This window comes from Trichechus manatus, unplaced genomic scaffold (assembly GCF_000243295.1).
Source record: "Trichechus manatus latirostris isolate Lorelei unplaced genomic scaffold, TriManLat1.0 scaffold00207, whole genome shotgun sequence".
NCBI classification, from domain to species: Eukaryota; Metazoa; Chordata; class Mammalia; order Sirenia; family Trichechidae; genus Trichechus; species Trichechus manatus.
In genome coordinates, this window is record NW_004444143.1 from 2,354,100 (window position 1) to 2,376,132 (window position 22,033).

At 45.3% G+C, this 22,033-nt stretch overlaps 1 protein-coding gene across 1 annotated transcript; it reads right to left on the reverse strand.

Annotated features, from left to right (window-relative positions):
• Nucleotides 1-661: 661 nt before the first annotated feature.
• On the reverse strand, nucleotides 662-21,566 carry WDR87 (WD repeat domain 87). Its single transcript, XM_012559050.2, has 6 exons — nucleotides 21,470-21,566; nucleotides 14,948-15,069; nucleotides 10,704-10,874; nucleotides 7,444-10,328; nucleotides 6,258-6,529; nucleotides 662-5,898 (listed from the first exon to the last, which is right to left on the reverse strand). The coding sequence occupies exons 2-6, from the start codon at nucleotides 15,020-15,022 to the stop codon at nucleotides 662-664; spliced, it is 8,640 nt and encodes a 2,879-aa protein (XP_012414504.1). The 5' UTR covers nucleotides 15,023-15,069; nucleotides 21,470-21,566.
• Between the last annotated feature and the right edge of the window lie 467 nt (nucleotides 21,567-22,033).

Here is a 22,033-nt window from a genome sequence, read left to right on the forward strand (position 1 = left end):
GTGCCATCCAGTGATAAAGTCACCGTGTGGTGCTGGCTAGAAATTGTAGAAACTTTTTCCTTTGCTCTAAGAGCCTCTTCAATGCCCGTCATACCTGCTGTTTGGGACTCAAGTCACCAGCATGCAGAGTTATGATCAGGGAAATAGAGTCAGCCTCTTATCCTCCACTGTACATCCCCAAATACTAAGGAGCAAAACACTAAGGGTCTTACAATTCTAAAATCCACTCTCCTTCCACTTTATCAATACTTCTTATGTTAATGCCAAATACACATCAGTTTTTCTGCCAGGTACTTTCCTTTCCACGACCTTTAGGGGAGGATGGGGGGAGGAAAGGAAGGAAGAGGACAAGAACACACTCTGCTGCCTCAAAGACTCCATAGGGTGAGAACCACTGGCTTTTGGAAAGTTTTCCCACCCTCAGGAGAATGTGACTATCTGGTTTCCCTGGCGAGCCAAAGTTGGAGGACAAGAGATACACCAAAGTTTGTTGCAAATGAGAGCCTCCTTTTTATTCCACATATAGAATCTGGTTTCTAGAGCTTGGAGGGGAAAGAGCCTTGACCTGGCCCTACTTCTGTGTGGATGAAGATTTAGATTCTGGTGACCAGGCCTTTCTCCGATTGGGAAGAAAAAGACCTGACATCCAGTCAGTCCCAAATTAGAGGGTGGGAGTGACAACGTGAGGCAATTCCTTGGTGAGGTGACTATCAGCTTGGGGTAGGCTCTTCCAGGCAAGTTCTAAAAGCCCATACTGGGCAATGCCCATGGGAAGGATGGTGCGTACATTGCTCCGCCCCGGGAGTGACACTACCGCCTGGAACTTAAGAGGACCTCCAGGAGTGTGAGAACCACCACAAAACAGGCAGTAGAGCAACCGCTCCCCAGGAACTAGCTCCACTGCCTTTAGGGCCTCTTTGTAGATGACTGCTTGGGGATGGGGCTCCTCTCTTAGTAGTAGCTCCTGTAGTAGCCTCTGGATTCGGGGGGACTTAAGTTGGTACAGGTCCATGAGTTGGTAGAAATGTTCCATCCAAGCAATGCTGTCTTTTGCATATTGCTGCTGCAACATCCTCAAGACATGGTACAGGGCCACAAATGTCTCCCATCTAGGCACCTCTTCCCTTTTTTTAGTGATGGGCTGTGCCTTCTTCTCCAACTTGGGCAATTTGGGAAACCTGCTCTTGCCCTTTAAAGTCCAGAAATCCTTTTGAAATATCAGTGGTTGGGTTTGTTTGTCCACATAGGCTTGGGCACCTGTGAAAATGTCTCTTGTGGCAGGATAAATATGTTGCACCTCCATCTCCCTGAGAGCACTGGATATCTGCTGTGCCTGCCCACTTCTACAAGGCTCTCCTAAAAGATGCCAGTCTGTAGTCTTTGGATCTGGAATCCTCTTGGTAGCTAATGGAGACTTTGGTCTGGGAACAGCCAAAGGTTTTAGCCAGCCCTTTGCTTCCTTTCTTTTTATAGGAGGGATCACTTTCAGGTGTTTTGGACTCATGATATCCCTACTGGGTTTTGGGATACCTGTGCCTCTTGATTGCAGGGCCTGCTTGTGACGGTACACGATGGTTTGAAGTTTGGCCAGATGCATCCACTCTAAGTTTCCCTTTGAGGTGAGGTCTTTGAGGAGCTGGCACAGTCTGTGGAAACTCTCCCTGGAAAGCTGCTCTCCTGCTTCCATCCGTTCTAGAACATGATGGATCCACTCTACATCTGAGAGACTTACCTCTGGATATTGTTCTTTACCTAGGATTTGGGGGACAGGTAAGCGTATATCAGTCTGCCCCACTAGAGATCTATGACGTTGCAAAAACCACTTCCACCTGGCACCTCGTGGATCGTATTGGAGTTTCTGAGCTTCCGTGGTTTCCCCAAATATGTGGGACATGGCTGTGGTCTTTAAGTCCTGCTCTTTGGACTCCAAAACTGTACCCAAAACTTGTAGAGGTATGGGCTTCGATCGCTCCAATTCTTTTTGTTTATCCATACACTGTGTCTCTGAGACTCTACTGGGTGTTTCAAGTACTGTGGGCTTTTCAACTTCCCAGGATATTTGTTTTGACAGTGGTACTGGTACCTTCTCTTCCCTCCCCAGAGCTATTGAGATTAGTCTCTTGGAGGGGATTTTTTTTAGGACTCCCAGTTTGATAGCACTGCCTTTGACCTGAGGGACTCCTTTTCCAACAGAAGGAACTGCTTCCTTTCCTCTTAGGCCTTCTCTTCTTTCTTCTTTCAACTTAAATAGTTTCTTTTCTTTTTTTAAGATCTCTTTTTCCCTAACCACCTCTTCTTCAAATGAGCTTCTCTCCTCTTCCTCCTCACTCAAACTTTCCACTTCCTCACTCAAACTTTCCACCTCCTCCTCACTCACGCTTTCCTCTACTTCTCCCTCCTCCTCCTTCTCCTCTTCCTCCTCCTCCTCCTCCTCTTTCTCTTCATCACTTTTGCTTTTCTCTTCCTCCTCCTCAGACAAGCTCTCATGCTCTACTTCATCTAACAGGCTTTCCATTTCTTTAAAAAATCTTTCTTCACTTTCCACCTCATCCACTTGAATGGGAAACTCTTCCTTTGGTATATCCTTAACTTTCTTTTGCTGTTTTCTCTTTCTCCACCTTGTTTTAGGGAATGGGATTACTTTTTCTTCCTCTACTGCTCCCTCCTCTTCCTGTATGACTTCTCTCTCTTCCCTGGCCAACTGGCTTTCTTTCTCAGTTGCTTTTTTCTCTTTCTTTGTCAAACGTCTCAGTTCCTTGGCCAGTTTTCTCTGCTTCTGAGCCAGTTTTTTCTCTTCTTTGGTCATTTCTAATTGTTCCTCAGAAAAATCCCATTCTTTACTATCAAGTTTACTCTGTTCTTTGCTTAAGTTCCTCTCCTTAACGAAGAGTGACCTCTTTATCTTTGTCATCGCTATTTCTTCCTGGGTTAGTTCTCTTTCTTCTTTGATTAGTTTTTGAAGTACGTTTAAGATTTTGCTCTGTTCTGATGGTTCCCCGGAAGTGCGCCTCTTTTGCTTAGCCAATTTCCTTATTGTTTTGGCTAACTTCCTTTCTTCTTGGGCGTATATTCTCTCCCCTCTAGCAAATTCCAAATTTCTTTTGGCAACGTCCCTGTCCTCTGTGGCCAATATCCTATCTTCATACGTCAGTATCTTCTCCTCCAGGAACAACTTCTTCCTAAGTATTTCTAGTTCCTCCTCAGTCAGGCTTCTCTGTTTGGAGGTTTCTTGAGTTTCTCCCTTGAAGAGAATTTCCTTTTCCTCAGCCAGTCTCTTCTTCTCTTTGGCCAGTTTCATCATTTCCATGCTCAATGTTATTTCTTCCTTAGCAATATCCCACTCATCTTTGAGTAGTTTCTTTTCTTGAAACACTGTCCTCTTCTCCATAGTTAGTTTCATTTTTTCCTGGGTCAGTTTCTCCTGTTTCTCAGAGAGAATTTCCTCTGCTTGGGCCACTTTCTTCTCTACGTAAGTTACTTTCTCCTTCTTCTGTGTAAGTATCTCCTTTTCCTGTATCAGTCTCTCCTCTATCAGAATCAGTTTCTCCTTGTACTTGTCCAGGCTCTTCTTTAAGTGGACTAATTTATCTTTGTTCTGGGTGATTTTTTCTTTGTTCTGGAGGAAGGTCTCTTTCCTGCGAGCCAAACTTTTCTTCCTCTGAGCCAAATTCTCCTTTTCCTGAACCAGAATTGCCTCCTTCTGAGATAGTATCTTCTTGTTCTTCATGAGTTTCTCCTGGTCCTGGAACATTTTTTCCCTTTCCTGAAACAGTTTCTCCTTGTTCTCGGTCAGCTGCTTCCTTTTCTGAGACAGTCTTTTCTGTTCCTCGGGTGTCTTTACCTTGTCCTGGGCCAGTTTCTTCTCTTCCTGGATCAGCAGCTCTTCTTCTTCAGCCAGTTTTTTCTCTTCCTCATCCAGTTCTTCCTCTTGCCAGATCAGTCTCTTCTCTTCCTGAGTCAGTTCCTCCTTTTCCTCAGCCAGTTTCTTATCTTCCTGATTCAGTTCTTCTTTCCAGGTCAGTTCATCCTCTTCCTGAGCTAGTTCCTCCAATTCCTGGGCCAGCTCATTTTCTTTCTCTGCCAGATTTTCCTCCTTTTGGGCCAATTTTTCCACTTCCTGAACCAGTCTCATTTTTACCTCAGCCAGTTTTCCCCCTTTCTTTGCTAGTTTCTCTTCTTCTCTGGCCAGTTTCTCCCATTTATTGGCCAGTTTCATTCTTTTCTGGGCCAACTGCTCTGCTTCCTGGCTTAAGTTCTCCTCTCTTTGGGCCAGTTTTTCCTCTTTCTGGGCAAGTTTCCTCTCTGCCTGAGCCATTTCCCCCTGTCCTTTGGCCATTTTCCCATATTCTCGGGCCAACTTTTTTTCTTCTTGGGCCAGTTTTCTCTCTTCTTGTGCTAGTTTCTCTTCTTCTTGTGCCAGTTTCTTCTCTTCTTTGGCTCGTTTTCTTTCATCTTGGGCTCGTTTCTTCTTTACCCAGGCCTGTTTCTGTTCTTCTTGGATATGTCTCTGCTCTTCTGTGACTGGCTCTTCTTCTTCCCATTCCTGAGGTAATTCGTCTTCCAGGGCCAATTCTTCCTCATCCTCGGAAAGTTGTTCCTGGGCCCTGGCAAACAAACTCTTTTCCAAGATCTGTCCCCACTCATCCCATCTCAGCTTCCTCTTGTCCGCATCCAGCTTCTCTTCATCTGGAAAGAGATCCTCTTCAACCCCATGTTGATGACACCACCTGTCCCAGGCTTGCTTCCATTCATCCCAGGATATCTTTGTCTCATTTTGGGTCTGTTCCCACTGATCCCAGGATTTCTTCCACTTCTGCCAGGTCAGCTTCCTGTCAACTATAACTGGTCTTTCTTCTTGGCCAATGACTTCCTCCTCTATTTCTACCATTTCTCTCACTTCCTCACTCATGTCCCTCTCTTTTTGGGTCATTTCTCTCTGTTTTTTATCTACTTTTACTTCCTGCTGGGCTGCTCTCTTCTCTTGCTTAGATGACTTCTTAGGGAATTTCTTCTCCTCTTTCCTTGATATTCGTTTTCCTTTCATTAGGTCACCTGGTTCCAAAAAAATAACTTTCTTTTTCTTGCCTTTTTTTGTAATCATCTGAGTTTCCTCCAACTTTTGCATATCCCTGACTTCCTCAAGCACTTGCTCTTGACTCTCTGATATCTCTTCTTGCATGTCTCTGATTATCACGTCCTCTCTAATTGCTTCTTCATGGATAAAAATTGGTTTCTCCTCTGGCCAGGCTATATCCCATTCAAGGTCCTCAAGCAGAACCTGGCTTTTCTTCCTCAACAGAGGGCAGATCTCCTGGAAGAGCTCCCAGCTGGGGTGTCGATCTGCCAGTATCTCCTGAGCCATGGTTACTATCTCAGTGCTTAGAGCTTCTGACATTTTTGTTTGGGAACCAGAGATCCTCAGGGTCATGAGACGACATAAATCATCTCGCCATGATGTGTCATCTCCAATGGTAGCCTTGTAGCCAGGCACTCCAGAGGCACCCCGCCCACTGGTCTTAACTTTCTTCATAATTGGTTTTTCCTCCACAAGAGGCTTAAGTACCTCAATTTCAGCTTCTTTTCTCTTCTTCTTGTGCCTCTTAATGGGTTTCTGAGCTGTAATTTTCTTGCCGTTTTTGTCACGTATTTTCCTCAGCATCTTCAGGGTCAATACAATATGATCCTTTGAAGAATCTTTCTCTACAGGTTGTTCAGCCTCTTTTGAAGCCTTTATCATGCTTGGGGGTGAAGACTCTATGGAGTGGATGGCTGTTTCTTCCACCTCAATTGGTGCTGTTTCACTCTGATCACTTTCACCTTCTAACGGACCTGACTCTATTTTAATCAGTTTTGAGGCTCCCTCTTTTATCTTCTTGAGACTTCGCAACAATTTTCGGGCTGCCAGGAAAATCGGGAGATGGAGGTAAGAAAAGCATGGAAAATTTAAATGAAACCCTTCCCAATACATGGTGTGAGCTAAGAGGAACCATCAAAAGCAGCAGCAACAAAGAGGGGTGAGACATTAAAAACGGAGAAGGGGTATTCTCCTTGCTTTATTCCCAGTCCTACCAAGTCCTAGAGTGATAGGCCCTGGAGTCTCCTTGGGTTTGGGTAGATCCTTCCTAGAAGGATTTCTTTCTGTGAAAAGATCTTTCCATGTATCTCTGTTTTCACCTAGTATCTTTTGACCCATCTGAGCCCTAACTACCCTGCCTCTTGGGGCCCCTGAAGCATGGACTAGATCACCCCATACATACTATGCTTTTTGCCCCCTGCTCGGCCCCGTCTTTGGCCTTTGCTGGGTTTGGTGGCCACTTCAGGTTCTTCAGGAACTGTGAAAAATTGCCCTTCATGGGACTTCAGTTCAGAAGTCCTTGAGACATGCAGAGAAAAAGAAGGCTTTTCATCTCCATGTGACAAGGTCAAGTTTTCGTTCAGTCGCTGATGCACTTGAGTATGAAGGATTTGGAGATCTGTTGCCCGCATCCCCAGCAGATGGTCCAGGGTTTCCTCTCCGATCAATTCCTGCCTATGAAAGTCAAAGGAGAGAAGAAAACTATGGTGAATCAGGGACAAAAGAGTATGAGAAGGAAAGAACAAGCAGGGGATTTGGCAAAGTTACCAGAAGCGACAGCGTATATAGAAGTAAAGGACGGCCAAGAGGAAAGAGAAAGTCTAGGAAGCCAAGATGGCAAGGAATGGAGTGATCTGTATGTAGGCTGCAAGGGTGGGAGAAAGGGATAAAAAGAGGAACTTCAAGAGGCAGGGGACAGACCCCAAAACTATGGCCCCCGGACGCTCTGTTAACCCAGAACTAAAACATTCCCGAAGCCCACTCTTCAGACAAAGACCAGACAGGACTATAAAACAAAAAGTAATACACGTGAAGAGTGTGCTTCTTAGTTCAGATACAAGAGACCAAATGGGCAGCTCCTGTTCAGAGGCAGGATGAGAAGGCAGGGACAGAAACTGGTTGAATAGACACAGGGAACCCGAGATGGAAAGGGGGAGTGTGCTGTCACATTGTGGGGATTGCAACTAAAGTCACAAAACAATATGTGTATAAATTTTCATATGAGAAACTAACTTGAGCTGTAAACTTTCACCTAAAGCACAATAAAAACAAAAACAAACCAAAAAGAAAAATCTCCTGGAAACACAATTTTCTTATCTATTAGATGAGGAAATAGGCAAAAAAAAAAAAAAAAAAAAAGGCAGGGGGCAGACAGGAATAGGAGAGGAAATGGAAGATAGAGCGAGTAGTCAGGGGAATTGTCAAGACAGTTTAGGAATAGGAAAAAAGCCACGAAAGAGAAGAAAGAGCAAGAAGAGCTTATAAATAGGGGTGAAGAGATAGCAAGGGAAGAGACAGGGAAAAAATGGGTAAAGGGAAGAAAAAAATTAGAAGCTGGTAGAGAATCGAGGAAAGAAAAAACAACTTACTGTATCTCCTGGAAAGTTTCTCGATTCTGGATCAAGCCTAAGAGTGAAGTCTTAGAGTGGATTCCAGTATCAGCCATGAGGCTTAGGGCCTTATTCCTCACCCTTTGGTCCTTGTCCATCAATCCCTGGGCTAGAGGCACGGCAAAGAGATGAGTAATCATTCCTAGGCGCTTCAAACCTTCCCAGGCTAGTTCTCTGATCTGTGGATTGGAATTGGCTGTATCATCCAGAAGGCGATGGGCTGCCTCAGAGCGCAGGGCTGGAGACACTTGATAAGAGGCAAAGATTTGCCCTAGTGCACCAATACAGTATTGGAACTTCAATGGGGAAGCATGGATCATAATATTGAGGATTGTCTCAATCAGGCTATTAATACTTATTTCACTCATCTTTTTTCCCAGCCAACTGCGGTTTGTCCTGTTTGAAAAGACACTGTAGGTTACGTCCTTGGACATTCTCATTCCTATGAAGTCTTCATCCTCCTTCTCTTGTGGAAATTCTTCCATATGGCTTATAGGTCTTGACCTACTGTGCCAGAAAAAGAATTGCTGAGTCTTGTCCCATTCCAATTCTCGCTGGGGTGAGTGCAGATTGCACTGTAGGTATATTGGGCTGCCCTCTGGCCAAAGACGGGCACGAATCACTGAATTGGGGATGTAGCCATCAGGGGCAAAGAGCCATTTTCGCCCATGACCAAGGTAGTATCGCAATATCTGATAGGGGTGGAGTCCATCCCAGCCAGTCAGCTGTAGCTGGGGAGGAACCACATAATGGGGATGGTGCTGTTGGTTGCTCACCTGCATCAAGTCAGTTTCCTCCCCCTGCAAAGAATGATGTTTAGGGGCAGACAGAAATACGGGGCCCCCTTCCTCTTCATCTTCTATGACATGTGGCACAGTATGGTCAAAGGCAATGGCCCGCTTATTGTCAAGGTTCTGCAGACCCACTAGTTCCTGTTGCCCTTGTCCAATGTAGACGTACTTGGGCACAAACATGGTCTCAAAGGAGAAGAAGAAACTTGGTGTGAAAGGCTTAGGGACTTCTACCACTTCATCTGTTATGCTCATAAAGGAAAGATGAACCAACATGCTTGAAGGAAGGAGTTTTAAACAGGACACCAGATAAAGACTCTGGTTGAAAGTCACAAGCAGGTCACCCCGGTCATTTGCAAAGCAGAGTGGGCCAAAGTGCAACGATGAGTCCAGCATGGCTATGAGTCTACCATGGAAGTCCCAGATCCGGACAGAACCATCAACACCACCTGTAACGAAAAGACTCAGGGATAGGCAGACATCAAAGGATGTGATGGCACACTGGTGCAGAGGCAATGTCTGTATGAACTTAGAGCCTTTCTTTGATTCAGAGGACAGAATGTCATGGAACTTCCAGAGCCGCAGGCAGTTAGTCTCCGTGATGGCACCCACAGACTTGGGCAAGAGTATCAGGTGTTTTAGGTGACAGCTGCTAAGAATGCAGGCGAGAGGTTGCAGACATACTCTAGTCCCATCAAGCACAGCCTCTGACAGGTGTACATAGTCATCCATTCCATAGGAACAGAGCAAAGAGTTTTCTCGGCTACCATAAAACCCTCCTGACAGTGTAGAGAGGGCCAATACAGCCCCAAAGTGCATGAATTTCTCTATTCGGGAACAGCCATGCTGGGAAAGTACTCTTATCACACCACTCCGGTGCCCAGAGAACATCAGTCCTTCTAGACCCCGACCCAGTTGGAAATGCCCATAAGCCAGGCATTGTACCAAGTCCTGAGAATCTGGTGAAGTGCATAAAAGATACTTGGCTGGGCAAGGGCAGCGGGTTGCATCAAATACCAGCACCTCTGAGCTGCCTGTTGCCACAAAGAGCTCCTGTCTATCTGGGTCGTAAGCCCAATCCACAGCCCGGTCCAGCATTGAGAAGGGCCAGGTGAGAATCAGGAGATCCCCTGTTTGTGGGGACAAAAAGCGCAACAAGCCATCCTCAGTAATGCACAGGATCCGGTACCAGTTATTTCCACAGTGGACCCTACGCACCTGAAGGGGAGCAGAACCACAGACATTGAAGAGGCTGTAGAAGCAGGGCAGACGGCGCAAGGAAAAACTATGGGTGGTCTGGCAGAAGAAAGTAATGCTATCAATAAACTGGAGCCGCTGCAAGTCCTGACCAAGTTCTAGCCGCCGCAGCAGGTTCCCTGAAGTAAGGTTCCACTCCTTGATTAAGCCTTCCCTGCCAGCTGTTAGCAAGGTGTGGGCCTCTGCCCTGCTCCGGATACATATCACTGATGAGGAATGGGCCTTGAAACTGTGGAGGAAGTGGGCCCGGCTGAGGTTCCATGCTTGGATTTCCCCAGCCTTGTTTCCAGCATAGAGAAAGCCTTGATCAAAACAGGTGAAGCAGCAAGTGATGGAGGAGCCACTGCTGGTGGAAGTGAACTTCTTTGTCTCTCCCAGACGGCCCGGGCCTTGACGCTCAAGGACCCTCACCACAGTCTCACACAGGGCCAGCAGGGACCCATTGGGGCCATTCAGCACGATGTCCTGAACAAGCTCATCACCAGGCATGGAAACCACGTGGGCTATTTGGAGGCCCTTGCCACTTCGCTCGATAACCCAGGTGACCACTGCTCCCAGAATGCCTGACAACAGCATCTTCATTTCTGGGTCATAGCAGAGGCAGCTGATGTTGAAGCGGCAGGGCACTATCCCCAGGGGTTTGAATGCCCGAAAATGGTCCCCAAAGAGCCGCAGTGACAGGTCACCACAGTAGGCCACGAGGAGGTGAAAGGAACCTGTGTGGACCATGGACTGGATGGGTGGTAATCGTTCAGTCATGGAGAATATTCTCTTCTCAACCATGTCCTCATCTTTGCTCTTCATCCATACTACAGCCTAGAAGAGAATAAGATGAAAACTGCCTATAAAAGATAGAGGAGGAGGAAAGGGCAGAATATTGAGCCACATTTTCCTCTTCACATGCTAAAGAGGAATTAGAAGACTCTAGAGTGATTTTACCCTGGAAATATTATAGAAGCAGGAAGCCTAGGACTCTTTCCCTAACCTTGGCCTACTTTAGGACCATAAATTCTGTTCAATACAGAAACTAAAGTTAGAGAAAGAATGAGGGGTGATCCCTGGATCCAGGTCACTTTCATTCAAGATGTGAATTCAAGGGGTCTATTTTCCCTTGTCAGTCTGGGGTGAGAGCTACATGGGCATGCCCTGTAGAATGGGCTAAGAAGGGGAAGAAAGCCTAGGCAGTTTTACCTGTATTTCTTTCGTGCTTGATGACACCCAAGAGAGGGAGGCAAAGAAGTTGGCATCACTGAAGTAATGGCATATAAGTGGCATATTTTGAGGATGACGAGACTCCTTGAACAATATCTGGGAACGGTCACTCAGCACAACTACTTCATTCTTTGAGTCATCTAAAGGATACTGTTGGAGAAACATGGCATGAACCAAAAGGCCATGATATACACATACTAAATATATTCTCACACAAGTCACAATTGAAGATATTCCCCAAATCATGCTTCACACCACAAGGACCACTCCTGTCGCACCCACACGTGCACAACTTACCACCCGTGGGACACCTACACTTCGGAAGCATGTAACAAAGCCCTCAACACATAAGAGAACGAAACCCCTAAAGGGTCTATACAGGCAAATCTTATAGTGTGAGCATAAGGGAAAACCCCTGAAGGGTCTATACAGGCAAATCTTATAGTGTGAGCATAAGGGAAAACCTATCTTCTTCCCAACATGAAGTGAGCTACACCTGTCCTTTAGCTTTCTCCTTTGTGTCTAAAAGATACATATATCATAAAAGAGACAATATTTAACAGATGACTCAGGCACATATATCATACATAATATAGTGTCCCAAAAGTCAGTACAGCTTAAGTTATTAAGGCTTGAAAAGTGCACTAAATAAGACTAAAAGCAGCTGCAACAGTACACCCATAGAGAACTGCCAGAAATTCAAGCCAGATTCAGAAGAGGATGTGAAATGAGGAATATCATCGCTGATGTCAGATGGATCTTGGCTGAAAGCCGAGAATACCAGAAAGATGTTTAATAGTGTTTTATAGATCATGCAAAGGCATTTGACTGTGTGGATCATAACAAACGGACAACATCGTGCTCATGAGGAACGTGTACATAGACCAAGGAGCAGTTATTACAACAGAACAAGGGGATACTGCATGGCTTAAAATTAGGAAAGGTGTGTCAGGCTTGTATCCTTTCACCATACTTATTCAATCTGTATGCTGAGCAGATGGAATACACTGGTATCAAATCGACTACATCTGTGGAAAGAGATGAAGGAAAAGCTCAATATCATCAGTCAGCACAAGGCCAGGGGCCAAATGCAGAACAGACCATCAATTGCTCACATGCAAGCTCAAGTTGAAGCAGAAGAAAATTAAAACAAGTCCACAAGAGCCAAAGTACAACCTTCAGTATATCCCATCTGAATTCAGAGACCATCTCAAGAATAGATCTGACGCATTGAACACTAATGACTGAAGACCAGACAAGCTATGGAATGACATCAAGGACATCACACATGAAGAAAGCAAAAGGTCATTAAGAAGACAGGAAAGAAAGAAAAGATCAAAATGGATGTCAGAAGACTCTGAAAGTTGCTCTTGAACGTCGAGTAGCTAAAGCAAAAAGAGGAAATGATGAAGTAAAAGAACTGAAGATTTCAAAGGGCAGCTTGAGAAGACAAAGTAAAGTATTACAAAGACATGTGCAAAGACTTGGACATAGAAAACCAAAAGGGAAGAACACACTCTACATTTCTCAAGCTGAAAGAACTGAAGAAAAAATTCAAGCCTCGTGTTGCAATATTGAGGGATTCTACGGGGAAAATATTAAGTGATGCAGGAAGCATCAAAAGATGGAAGTCTTAAGTGAGAATAACATCACAATTTGAACAGCATAGTCAATGTCACTGAACCGTGCATATAGAAATTTTTGAAATGGTGTATCTTTGGCTGTGTGTATTTTCACCAAAAAAAAAAAAAAAAGGTTGAGAAGTTAGAGGGTTGATACGTCGTGGGGTTGTTAACCAATGTCATAAAACAACATGTGTACTTCTGTTTCATGAGAAGCCATTTGTTCTGTAAGCCTTCACCTGCTGTACAATAAAAAAAAAAAAAAGATGGAAGGAAAACACAGAGTCACTGTATCAAAAAGAACTGTCGACTTTCAACCCGTTTTTGGAGGTAGTGTATGATGAGGAACTGATGGTACTGAAGGAAGAAGTCCAAGCTGCACTGAAGGCATTGGCATAAAGCAAGGCTCCAGGAATTGATAGAATACCAGTTGAGACGTTTTAACAAATGGATGCAGCACTGGAAGTGCTCACTAGTCCATGCCAAGAAATTTGGAAGACTGCTGCCTGGCCAACCAACTGGAAGAGATCCATATTTATGCCTATTCCAAAGAAAGGTGATCCAACCGAATGCAGAAATTATTGGAGAGTATCATTAATATCATACGCAAGTAAAATTTTGCTGAAGATAATTCAAAAGTGTCTCCAGCAGTATATAGACAAGGAGCTGCCAGAAATTCAAGCCAGATTCAGAAGAGGACGTGGAACCAGGGATATCACTGCTGATGTCAGATGGATCCTAGCTGAAAGCAGAATACCAGAAGGATGTTTAATGGTGTTTTATAGACTATGCAAAGGCATTCGACTGTGTTGATCATAACAAATGATGGATAATGTTGCGAAGAATGGGAATTCCAGAACAGTTAATTGTGCTCATGAGGAACCTGTACATAGATCAAGAGGCAGTTGTTCGAACAGAACAAGGGGATACCGCAGGGTTTAAAGTCAGAAAAGGTGTGCGTCAGGGTTGTTTCCTTTCACCATACCTATTCAATTTGTATGCTCAGCAAATAATCTGAGAAGCTGGCTGATATGAAGAACAGGGCATCAGGATTGGAGGAAGACTCATTAACATCCTGTGATATGCAGATGACACAACCTTGCTTGCTGAAAATGAAGAGGACTTGAAGTACTTACTGACAAAGATCAAAGACAATAGCCTGCAGTATGGATTACACCTCAACATAAAGAAAACAAAAATCCTCACAACTGGACCAATAAGCAACATCATGATAAATGGAGAAAAAATTGAACCTGTCAAGGATTTCATTTTATTTGGATCCACAATCAACACCCATGGAAGCAGCAGTCAAGAAATCAAGATGCATTGCATTGGGCAAATCTGCTGCAAAAGATCTCTTTAAAGTGTTGAAAAGCAAAGATGTCACTTTAAGGACTAAGGTGTGCCTGACCCAAGCCATGGTGTTTTCAACCGCCTTATATGCATGCGAAAGCTGGATGATGAATAAGAAGACTGAAGAAGAACTGATCCCTTCAAATTGTGGTGATGGTGAAGAATACTGAATATACTATGGACTGCCAGAAGAATGAACAAATCTGTCGTGGAAGAAATACAACCAGAATGCTCCTTAGAAGCAAGGATGGCAAGACTTCATCTCACATAGTTTGGACACGTTACCAGGAGGAATCAATCCCTGGAGAAGGACATCATGCTTGGTAAAGTAGTGGGTCAACGAACAAGAAGAAGACCCTTAAGGAGATGGATTGACACAGTGTCTGCAACAATGAGCTGAAGCATAACAAGGATTGTGAGGATGATGAAGCAGCGGGCAGTGTTTCGTTCTGTTGTACATAGGATCGCTATGAGTCGGAACTGACTCGACGGCACCTAACAACAACATGCTGGGCAAATAATCGGAGAAGCTGGACTATATGAAGAAGAACAGGGCATCAGGACTGGAGGAAGACTCATTAACAACCTGTGATATGCAGATGACACAACCTTACTTGCTGAAAGTGAAGAGGACTTGAAGCACTTATTGATGAAGGTCAAAGACTATAGCCTTCTGTATGGATCACACCTCAACATAAAGAAAATAAAAATCCTCACAATGGAACCCATAAACAACATCAAGATAAATGGAGAAAAGATTGCAGCTGTCAAGGATTTCATTTTACTTGGATCCACAATCAACACCCATGGAAGCAGTAGTCAAGAAATCAAATGAAGCATTGCACTAGGCAAATCTTCTGCAAAAGACCTCTTTAAAGTGTTAAAAAGCAAGGATGTCACTTTAAGGACTAAGGTATGTCTGACCCAAGCCATGGTATTTTCAATCACCTCATATGCCTTCGAAAGCTGGGCAATGAATTAGGAAGACCGAAGAAGAATTGACACCTTTGAATTATGGTGTTGGTGAAGAATATTGAATATACCGTGGACTGCCAGAACAAACAAATCTGCCTTGGAAAAAGTACAGCCAGAATGCTTCTTAGAAGCAAGAATGGGGAGACTTCATCTCAAGTACTTTGGACATGTTATTAGGAGGGCCCAGTCCCTCCTATGGCTCTTCTGAAGTGTTCATAAGTGTAACACAGATAGAGGTCAATACCTAATGCTTATGTCCTACATATACATTACCTTGCTCTTATTTATGATGTCATTTACGAGGTAGTTAAAATCCTTCCACAGGGGAATGAGTCTGGGGGAAGACATCACTTTGATTATTCTCTGGTCCTCTTCAGGACCTGTTGCTTAAAAACCTGTGGGGATCCAAAAGAGGCCAGCTTAGCCACTACTATTTTTTAAGTGATAAGAATCAGAAGACCCATAAACTCATGTTTATCAAATATCCTCTGAATGTCAGAAATTATGCACAAGACATACTTCATCTCATTTAATCCTCACTACAGTCCAGTGATGTTTATTCCATTTTATAGATGAGAAAAACCGAGGCTCAAATAGGGTAAATAAAGGAGTTGGGAATTGACTGTTAGTATTTTCCTACCATGACTCAGCAGGATATTAGGGGTGAGGGTAGCAGAGAAATCTAGAGAGAAGCTAGAAAGGAATCCTCATGCAGCAAATGGTTCTTTGCTGGTGGTGGTGTGTCAGGAGAGCATTTTGTGAGGCCTAGGGGCTCCTGGTTGTGCATTGGTTAAGTGCTCGGCTGTTACCTGCTAACCAAAAGATCGGTGGGTTCAAACCCACCAGCTGCTCTGTGGGAGAAAGGTCCTGGCGATCTGCTCCCATAAAGATTACAGCCTAGGAAACCCTATGGGGCAGTTCTACTGTTACATGGTATTACTATGAGTTGGAATCGACTTGACAGCAAACAAGAACAACAACAGGGGTTCCCACAGTGTGGTCCCTCTACCTCCTGCACCAGGATTCCTAGGGGAGATACATGTCTTAAAATGCAAATTCCTGGATCCTGCCCCAGACCTACTGAATCAGAATCTTGTAACAAGCTCCCTAGGTGATTCTATTAACATTCAAGTCTGACTACTGAAATGGGAACTAATGATAAGAGGGGCTAAGCATAAGGGTCAGCTCTACCTAGCACAGGCGGAGAGAGAATGTAGCCAGTTGGCCTTGTGGGCTTCCCAGCCATGCTCAGTCAGGTAGCTCTCTTACATGGGGCACAGCTGTTCGTCAGGCCCTCCCTCAGTCCCTTGCTTTGGTCTTCGTGGGACAAACCTCTAGATTTCCTGGTTAGACTGTATATACATCCTACTTTTAACAATGCCCTTCTGTCAGGGAATCTGCCATTGCTGGTGTGATCATGGGCTGATCTTTCCTCATTTGTAAAATGAACATGCCAATCTTGACTACTTCACAGGACTGCTGCAAAGCTCAAATAAGAGAATTCATGTGAAAGCTCTTTTACGGAAGGAACAATTTGTTGTGGTTGTGGAGTTGCGGTTTTTTTTTTTTTCTGTTGTGGTGAAAATATATGTAACAATGCATACACCATGTCAACAATTTCTACATGTACAATTCAGTGACATTGATTATATTCTTCAAGTTGTGCAACCATTCTCCCTACCCTTTTCCAAACCATTTCACCATCATCAACATAAACTTAATGTCCCCCCAGCGAAAAAACTTCCTCCTTCCCACTCCCTCCCCTCAACCATAATATTTGGTTGCTGCATATTTACTTATTTCATATAAGTGAGATCATACAGCATTTGTACTTTTGCTACTGACTTATTTCGCTCAGCATGATGTTTTCAAGGTTCATCCATGTTGTGGCATTTATCAGCATTTCATTTCTCTTTACGGCTGAGTAGTGTTCCATTGTGTGTATATACCATATTTTGTTTATCCATTCATCTGTTAAGGGACTTGATTGCTGTATCTCAGACAGGTGACCACTCTATTCCTTCCAACCCATACTTTGTACTTAATTTAAGGCTATTCAGTTGCTCTGGAAGGAGCCCTGCTGGCACAGCGGTTAAGCACTTGGCTGCTAGCTGAAAGGTCGGCTGCTCAAACCCACCAGCTGCTCCGCGAGAGAAAGACGTGGCAGTCTGCTTCTGTAACGATTACAGCCTTAGAGACCCTACGCGGTTCTGTCCTCTAGGGTCGCTATGACTCGGAATAGACTCCAAGGCAATGCGTTTGGTTTGTTTTAGTTGCTCTGGAAATGTGACAGTTAAATTTATAGTCTGGCCAGCAGAGGGCAATGGCGGCCATCCGTGTGCCTGCCAGAAGAGGAAAGCTGATGAACTTGCAGTTTAAACAAAAAAAAAAAAAAAAAAAAACACACCAAAAACCCAAACCCATTGAGTCAATTCCGACTTATAGTGACCCTACAGGACAGAGTAGAACTGCCCCACAGGGTTTCCAAGGAGCAGCTGGTGGATTCAAACAGCTGACCTCTTGGTGAGCAGCCATAGCTCTTCACCACTGCACCACCAGGGCTCCTCAGTTTAGGGTAGGGGTTCCCAAAGTGTGATTCCCAGGCCAGCAGTATCAGCATCACCAGGAACTTGTTAGAGATGCAAAGTATCAGGCCCACCCTAGACTTACTCAACTGGAAACTCTGAGAGTGGGGCCCAGCAATCTGAGTTTTAACAAGCCCTCCAGCTGATCTTATGCACACTAAAGTTTGAGAACCACTGGTTTAGAAAGCTGGTGTTAGGTGCCATCGAGTCGGATCTGAGTCATAGTGACCCTATGTACAACAGAACAAAACATTGCCTAGTCCTGCGTCATCCTCACAATCGTTGTTATGCTTGAGCCCACTATTGCAGCTACTGTGTCAATCCATCTTATTGAGGGTCGTCGTCTTTTTTGCTGACCCTCTAGAGAGCTGATAGGTACCAGGTAAGTTTGGCCTGGGTCTCCTGAGGCAAGGTCAGCAGAACTCAGCCTCTGGTATGGCTAAGCTCATGTCCTGTGTTGCCACAGAGATTTGATGGCTGCATATCTGGACCTGGAGGGAAGCAGCAAGCAAAACCTACCATCATGTCACATGTGTAAAAAGAGTTAAAACCCACAAAAATACTTTTTGCATCAATCACTTCATTTATTCTCAAAAGAATCCTGAGGGGTAGACATCATTTCTCCATTGTACATATGGGGAACATGAATTTAGAGAGGAAAAGAGATGTGTTCAAGGTTACATAGGGCAGATTCAAGACCAAGATCCAATCCACAGTTCAGAATTCTTTCTGCCACATTGGAGGAAGAAGCTATAGCACTGGTGGTAAGGAGGGTCCCTGACCCACAGATCCACTCAGATTGGAAAGTGGGGACTGACTGTCACAGCGTCTCTCCCCCAGGCTGCATGCCGCCCTCCTGTGATATCATTTTTCCTTCGGTTCCCCTTCAACCCTGTACTTGTTCCTCATCTGAACTGCCTTCCAGGAGCTAACGTGGTCTGCTGCAGACCCTGCATGTCAGTGAATGGCCCTGCAGGCCAGGCCGTACTGCTCACTTACCCCCACGGGCTCCTTCCCGAGCCCCCAGAGCTGCTGAGAGGGCAGTCATTTGTACCTAACTGTCACTACCATCAGTTCCCATTGATCCAAATATCTCCAGTGAGTCCAACTCTTCCCGACCAGCCTTCAAAAAGCAAGCAGTTGGGACCTTTCGGGGGCACACTCCTAGGGTGTGAGAAAGAGGGCTTTCAAACCCAAATCTCTACATTACTGCTCTCTCCCATCCCTTAGGTCATCTTCCTCAGGTTACCCTCAGAGGAAGCCGTCTCTCCTAAAATCCCCCAAATTCGATTCCCTAATCCCAGTACCTGTCCTTAAAAGCAAGTCCTTAATGAGCTCTAGATGCCTTAGTACCTTAATACCAATGGTCTTCACTTAGTAATATCTTGATAACCCAGAGAAGATCTAATGGGAGAATTCAAGACCTGTAGTCAACATGCAGGTCGCTGGGTGGCACAAACGGTTAAGTGCTTGACTATGAGCCGAAAGGCTGGTGGTTTGAACCTACCCAGAGGTGCCCTGGAAGACAGGCCTGGCAATCTGCTTCTGAAAGGTCACAGCCTTGAAAACCCTATGGAGCAGTTTTACTTCACACACATGGGGTCATGTGAATTAGAACTGACTCCATGGCAACTGACAGCAACAACAGTTAACAGGAGAGATGCTATGTGGGACCGAGAAAAGACATGTCCCGACTGTGGAGACAAACCAGACAAACCGTGACTGGGTGCCCACACTGGCACTATATCCTCCTTCTTAGCTTCGGTCCACTCCAAGGTACAGTGTCAGTGGTGGTTGGGGATGGAGCACCATCATCCCGCAACCCTGACTTTGTAATAAAGCAAGTTGGCTCTTGGGGGCACTGCACTCCACAACACTGTAAGGCCCCGCGCTCCTGCTGGGTCACTCTTTGGCTCCTTGTGCTGTGTTACAGGTGTGTGAGGGGATACAGGTGTGGTTCTTGCCCCACAGAGCTTACAGTTCAGTAAGGAAGGCAGAATAGTTACGAAATTAAGTACTATGGGAAATTCTGGGTGACGGGTTATGTTATTCTTTCTACTTCTCTAAAGTTTTGAATTTTCTTAAACTTAACAAATTATGCTAGTGATAAGTTTTAAGAAGGAAAAGCAGAGCGCTCTGAGTACATATAATGGGGATTTGACCACTGGAAAGGAAGATGATGTGTGCTCCTCACTTTGAAATAGCACCCTGCATAGATCATATAGTCTTGCAGGTGGGTCTCACATTTGGGGAGGGGGTGGGTAGAGTCTGGCTGGCAACAGAACAGCCTAATTAGTTGACTGCAAAGCCAGAGGGGTGAACTTACTTGTTCTGTTCTTTGAATAACATTAGCAATAAGGAAGGAGTCCCTGGGTAGTGCTAAAGGTTAAACTCTGGACTGTTAGCTGAAAGGTTGGTGGTTCAAATCCACCAAGAGGCACCTCAGAAGAGAGGCCTGGCAAACCACTTCCAAAAGGTCACAGCCTGGAAAACCCTATGAAGCAGTTCTACTCTGCACACATGTGGTCACCGTGAGTCGGAACTGACTTGATGGCAACTAACGATAACAATGACAAGCAGTCTAAGTCTGTCCCTAGGGTCTAGGGACACTAGACACTTCTTCATGAGGAGAAACAGTTTTCCAGGCTGACCAACATACATTACTAGGGCAGGCTAGTTTCTAGAGTATTGAGTGGAAGAGTTGTCCTAATCCCTGGGAGTAAATATAGCATCCAGGACTGGTAAGTGGTGAAGTGGTAACTAGGCATTTTACATATATTATTTAATTCTTACAATGATTCTGTGAGACAGCCATTATTCTCCATTGAATTAAACATTTTTTAATGCACGTAGTAAAAACATTCAAAATGTACTAAGGGGCATACAATGAGAAGTTGCCTTTCCACACCTGACCACCTGTCCCTCTCTCCCCCTTTTTAGAAGCAATGCAGGCTGTCTTTCTTGTGTCTTCCCACAGGTGTTCCCACAGGATAAATGCAAAAATTATTTTTTCTCTTACACAAATGGTACTTCTGCACCCTTTTTCTTACTTAGTATACTTTAGATATTAACTCACATTAATGTGTAGAGCTCTGCCTCATTTTTCAACAGCTGCCAGCTGCATGGTATTCCACCGAGTGGCTGAACTATCACTTATTTATCCAAACTTCTATTAATGGACATTGGGCGGTTTCCAATCTTTTGCCACTACAACCTATGCCACAAATGAATATCTTTGTTGATACCTCACGGATTTCAAATTTTTATTTAATTTTCACTAACTTACATTTTAAAGCTGAAGCAATATCAATCTTTCTTTTTTTCATTAAGCATAACTTGAAATGATATTTTGGATATATAGGGCTAAATTATTAAAATTAATTTCATTCATTTTTTTCAATGTAAAATTTAAAAATGCGTATGTGGCTTGTATTCTATTGAACAGTACTGCTCCAGATTGTCCCTGTCTGGTGGTGGCCCCTGGACTGGGAGCTCTCTGAGGGTAGGAACCCAGCCTGTCCTGATCTCTCCTGTGTCTCTCATCACCCAACCTGGCACGAAGTCGGTGCTTAATACAGTTTTGCTGAATGAATGAGCAAATGAATAACCTTCTGCCTTCTCCCAGGAAAAAGAAATACATGCTTCTCAGCTTCCCGTCTTACTGAGTACCTTCCTGGAAAGAACGATGAGGCGGGAAGGGTACTGAGGTTTCTTCACCGGGGACCTTACAATTACAGCCAATTAACTCGGTCACCCTTATGGAGTGGGAGTGGCAAAAATCCATTTTTGGGGAAAAAAGGTAGGATCCACGTTCTATCAGCAGATAGACACAGTTTCCCGGGCTGTAGTGGCGCAGTGGTTAAGCGTTTGGCTGCTAACCAAAAGGTCACCAATTCGAATCCACCAGCTGCTCCTTGGAAACCCTACGGGGCAGTTCTACTCTGTCTCATAGGGTCGCCCTGAGTCAGAACTGACTCGACGGCAGTAGCTTTTCTTTTTTTTTTTTTGAGGTACTCAACAGATACTAGTTACTGCAGAACGTGTGCTAAAACGAACACACGGACGGTAACAGGGACTCCAGGGCAACCCCCTGGGTCGTGGTCCCGAGGCTCCCGTCGGGGTGGAGCTCCGGAGCCGCCTAGGCAGTGGAGAGGCCACCAAACCTGTGGAGAGGGACCGCCTCTCTCAGGCAGGGTGCCACGCCGGTTACCTGCAAAGACTGGAGTCCCGACAAGGGACGGGCACGACGTGTGCGGCGGCACTCGGGACCCCCTGTGTGGAGACTCGGACCTACAGAGAGCGCCTGAAGAGCGACCTTGGGGATGCTCCGAGAGGACTTGGCCAACAGAGCCGTTACCTCAACCCAGCGCCCCGCAGACCGACCGATGCCAACCAGCGAAGCGAGCGCGCGTGCGCACTAGCGCGCGCACGGTGGGCGAGACTTGAAAAAGCCGAGCGCGAGATCCTGCGCAGGCGCGCGCGCGCGTTCGAAAAGGGGAAAAAAAAGTCCTCCCCGCTGGCGCCCGCGGCAATTAAGGCCGGCGTAGGGCGGCGAACGCGCATGCGCGAGGTCGCATTGCCTCCCTCCTCCACCGCCCCCTTCCGTTGGGGATCTAGCGCAGTGCTCAGATGTCTCCGCCTCTCCCGAGGCTTGAGCCCTCGGGGTAAGTTCTTCGTGCCTTGTGAAGAGGGAGGGAGAGGACGTGCTAAATGAAGGGAGGAGGCGAACAGGGCTGGGAGAAAGAGTGAGAAGCTGGCCCGACAAAGTGAGGAT

Coding starts and splice junctions, on each gene's coding strand:
- WDR87 (XM_012559050.2), bottom strand. CDS start 15,022: ATGTCTTCCCCCAGACTCATTCCCCTGTGGAAGGATTTTAACTACCTC. Junction 10,875..14,947: donor ACATCATAAATAAGAGCAAG/GTAATGTATATG, acceptor TTTCTCCAACAG/TATCCTTTAGATGACTCAAA. Junction 5,899..6,257: donor AGCAGGGGGCAAAAAGCATA/GTATGTATGGGG, acceptor TTTTCCTGGCAG/CCCGAAAATTGTTGCGAAGT.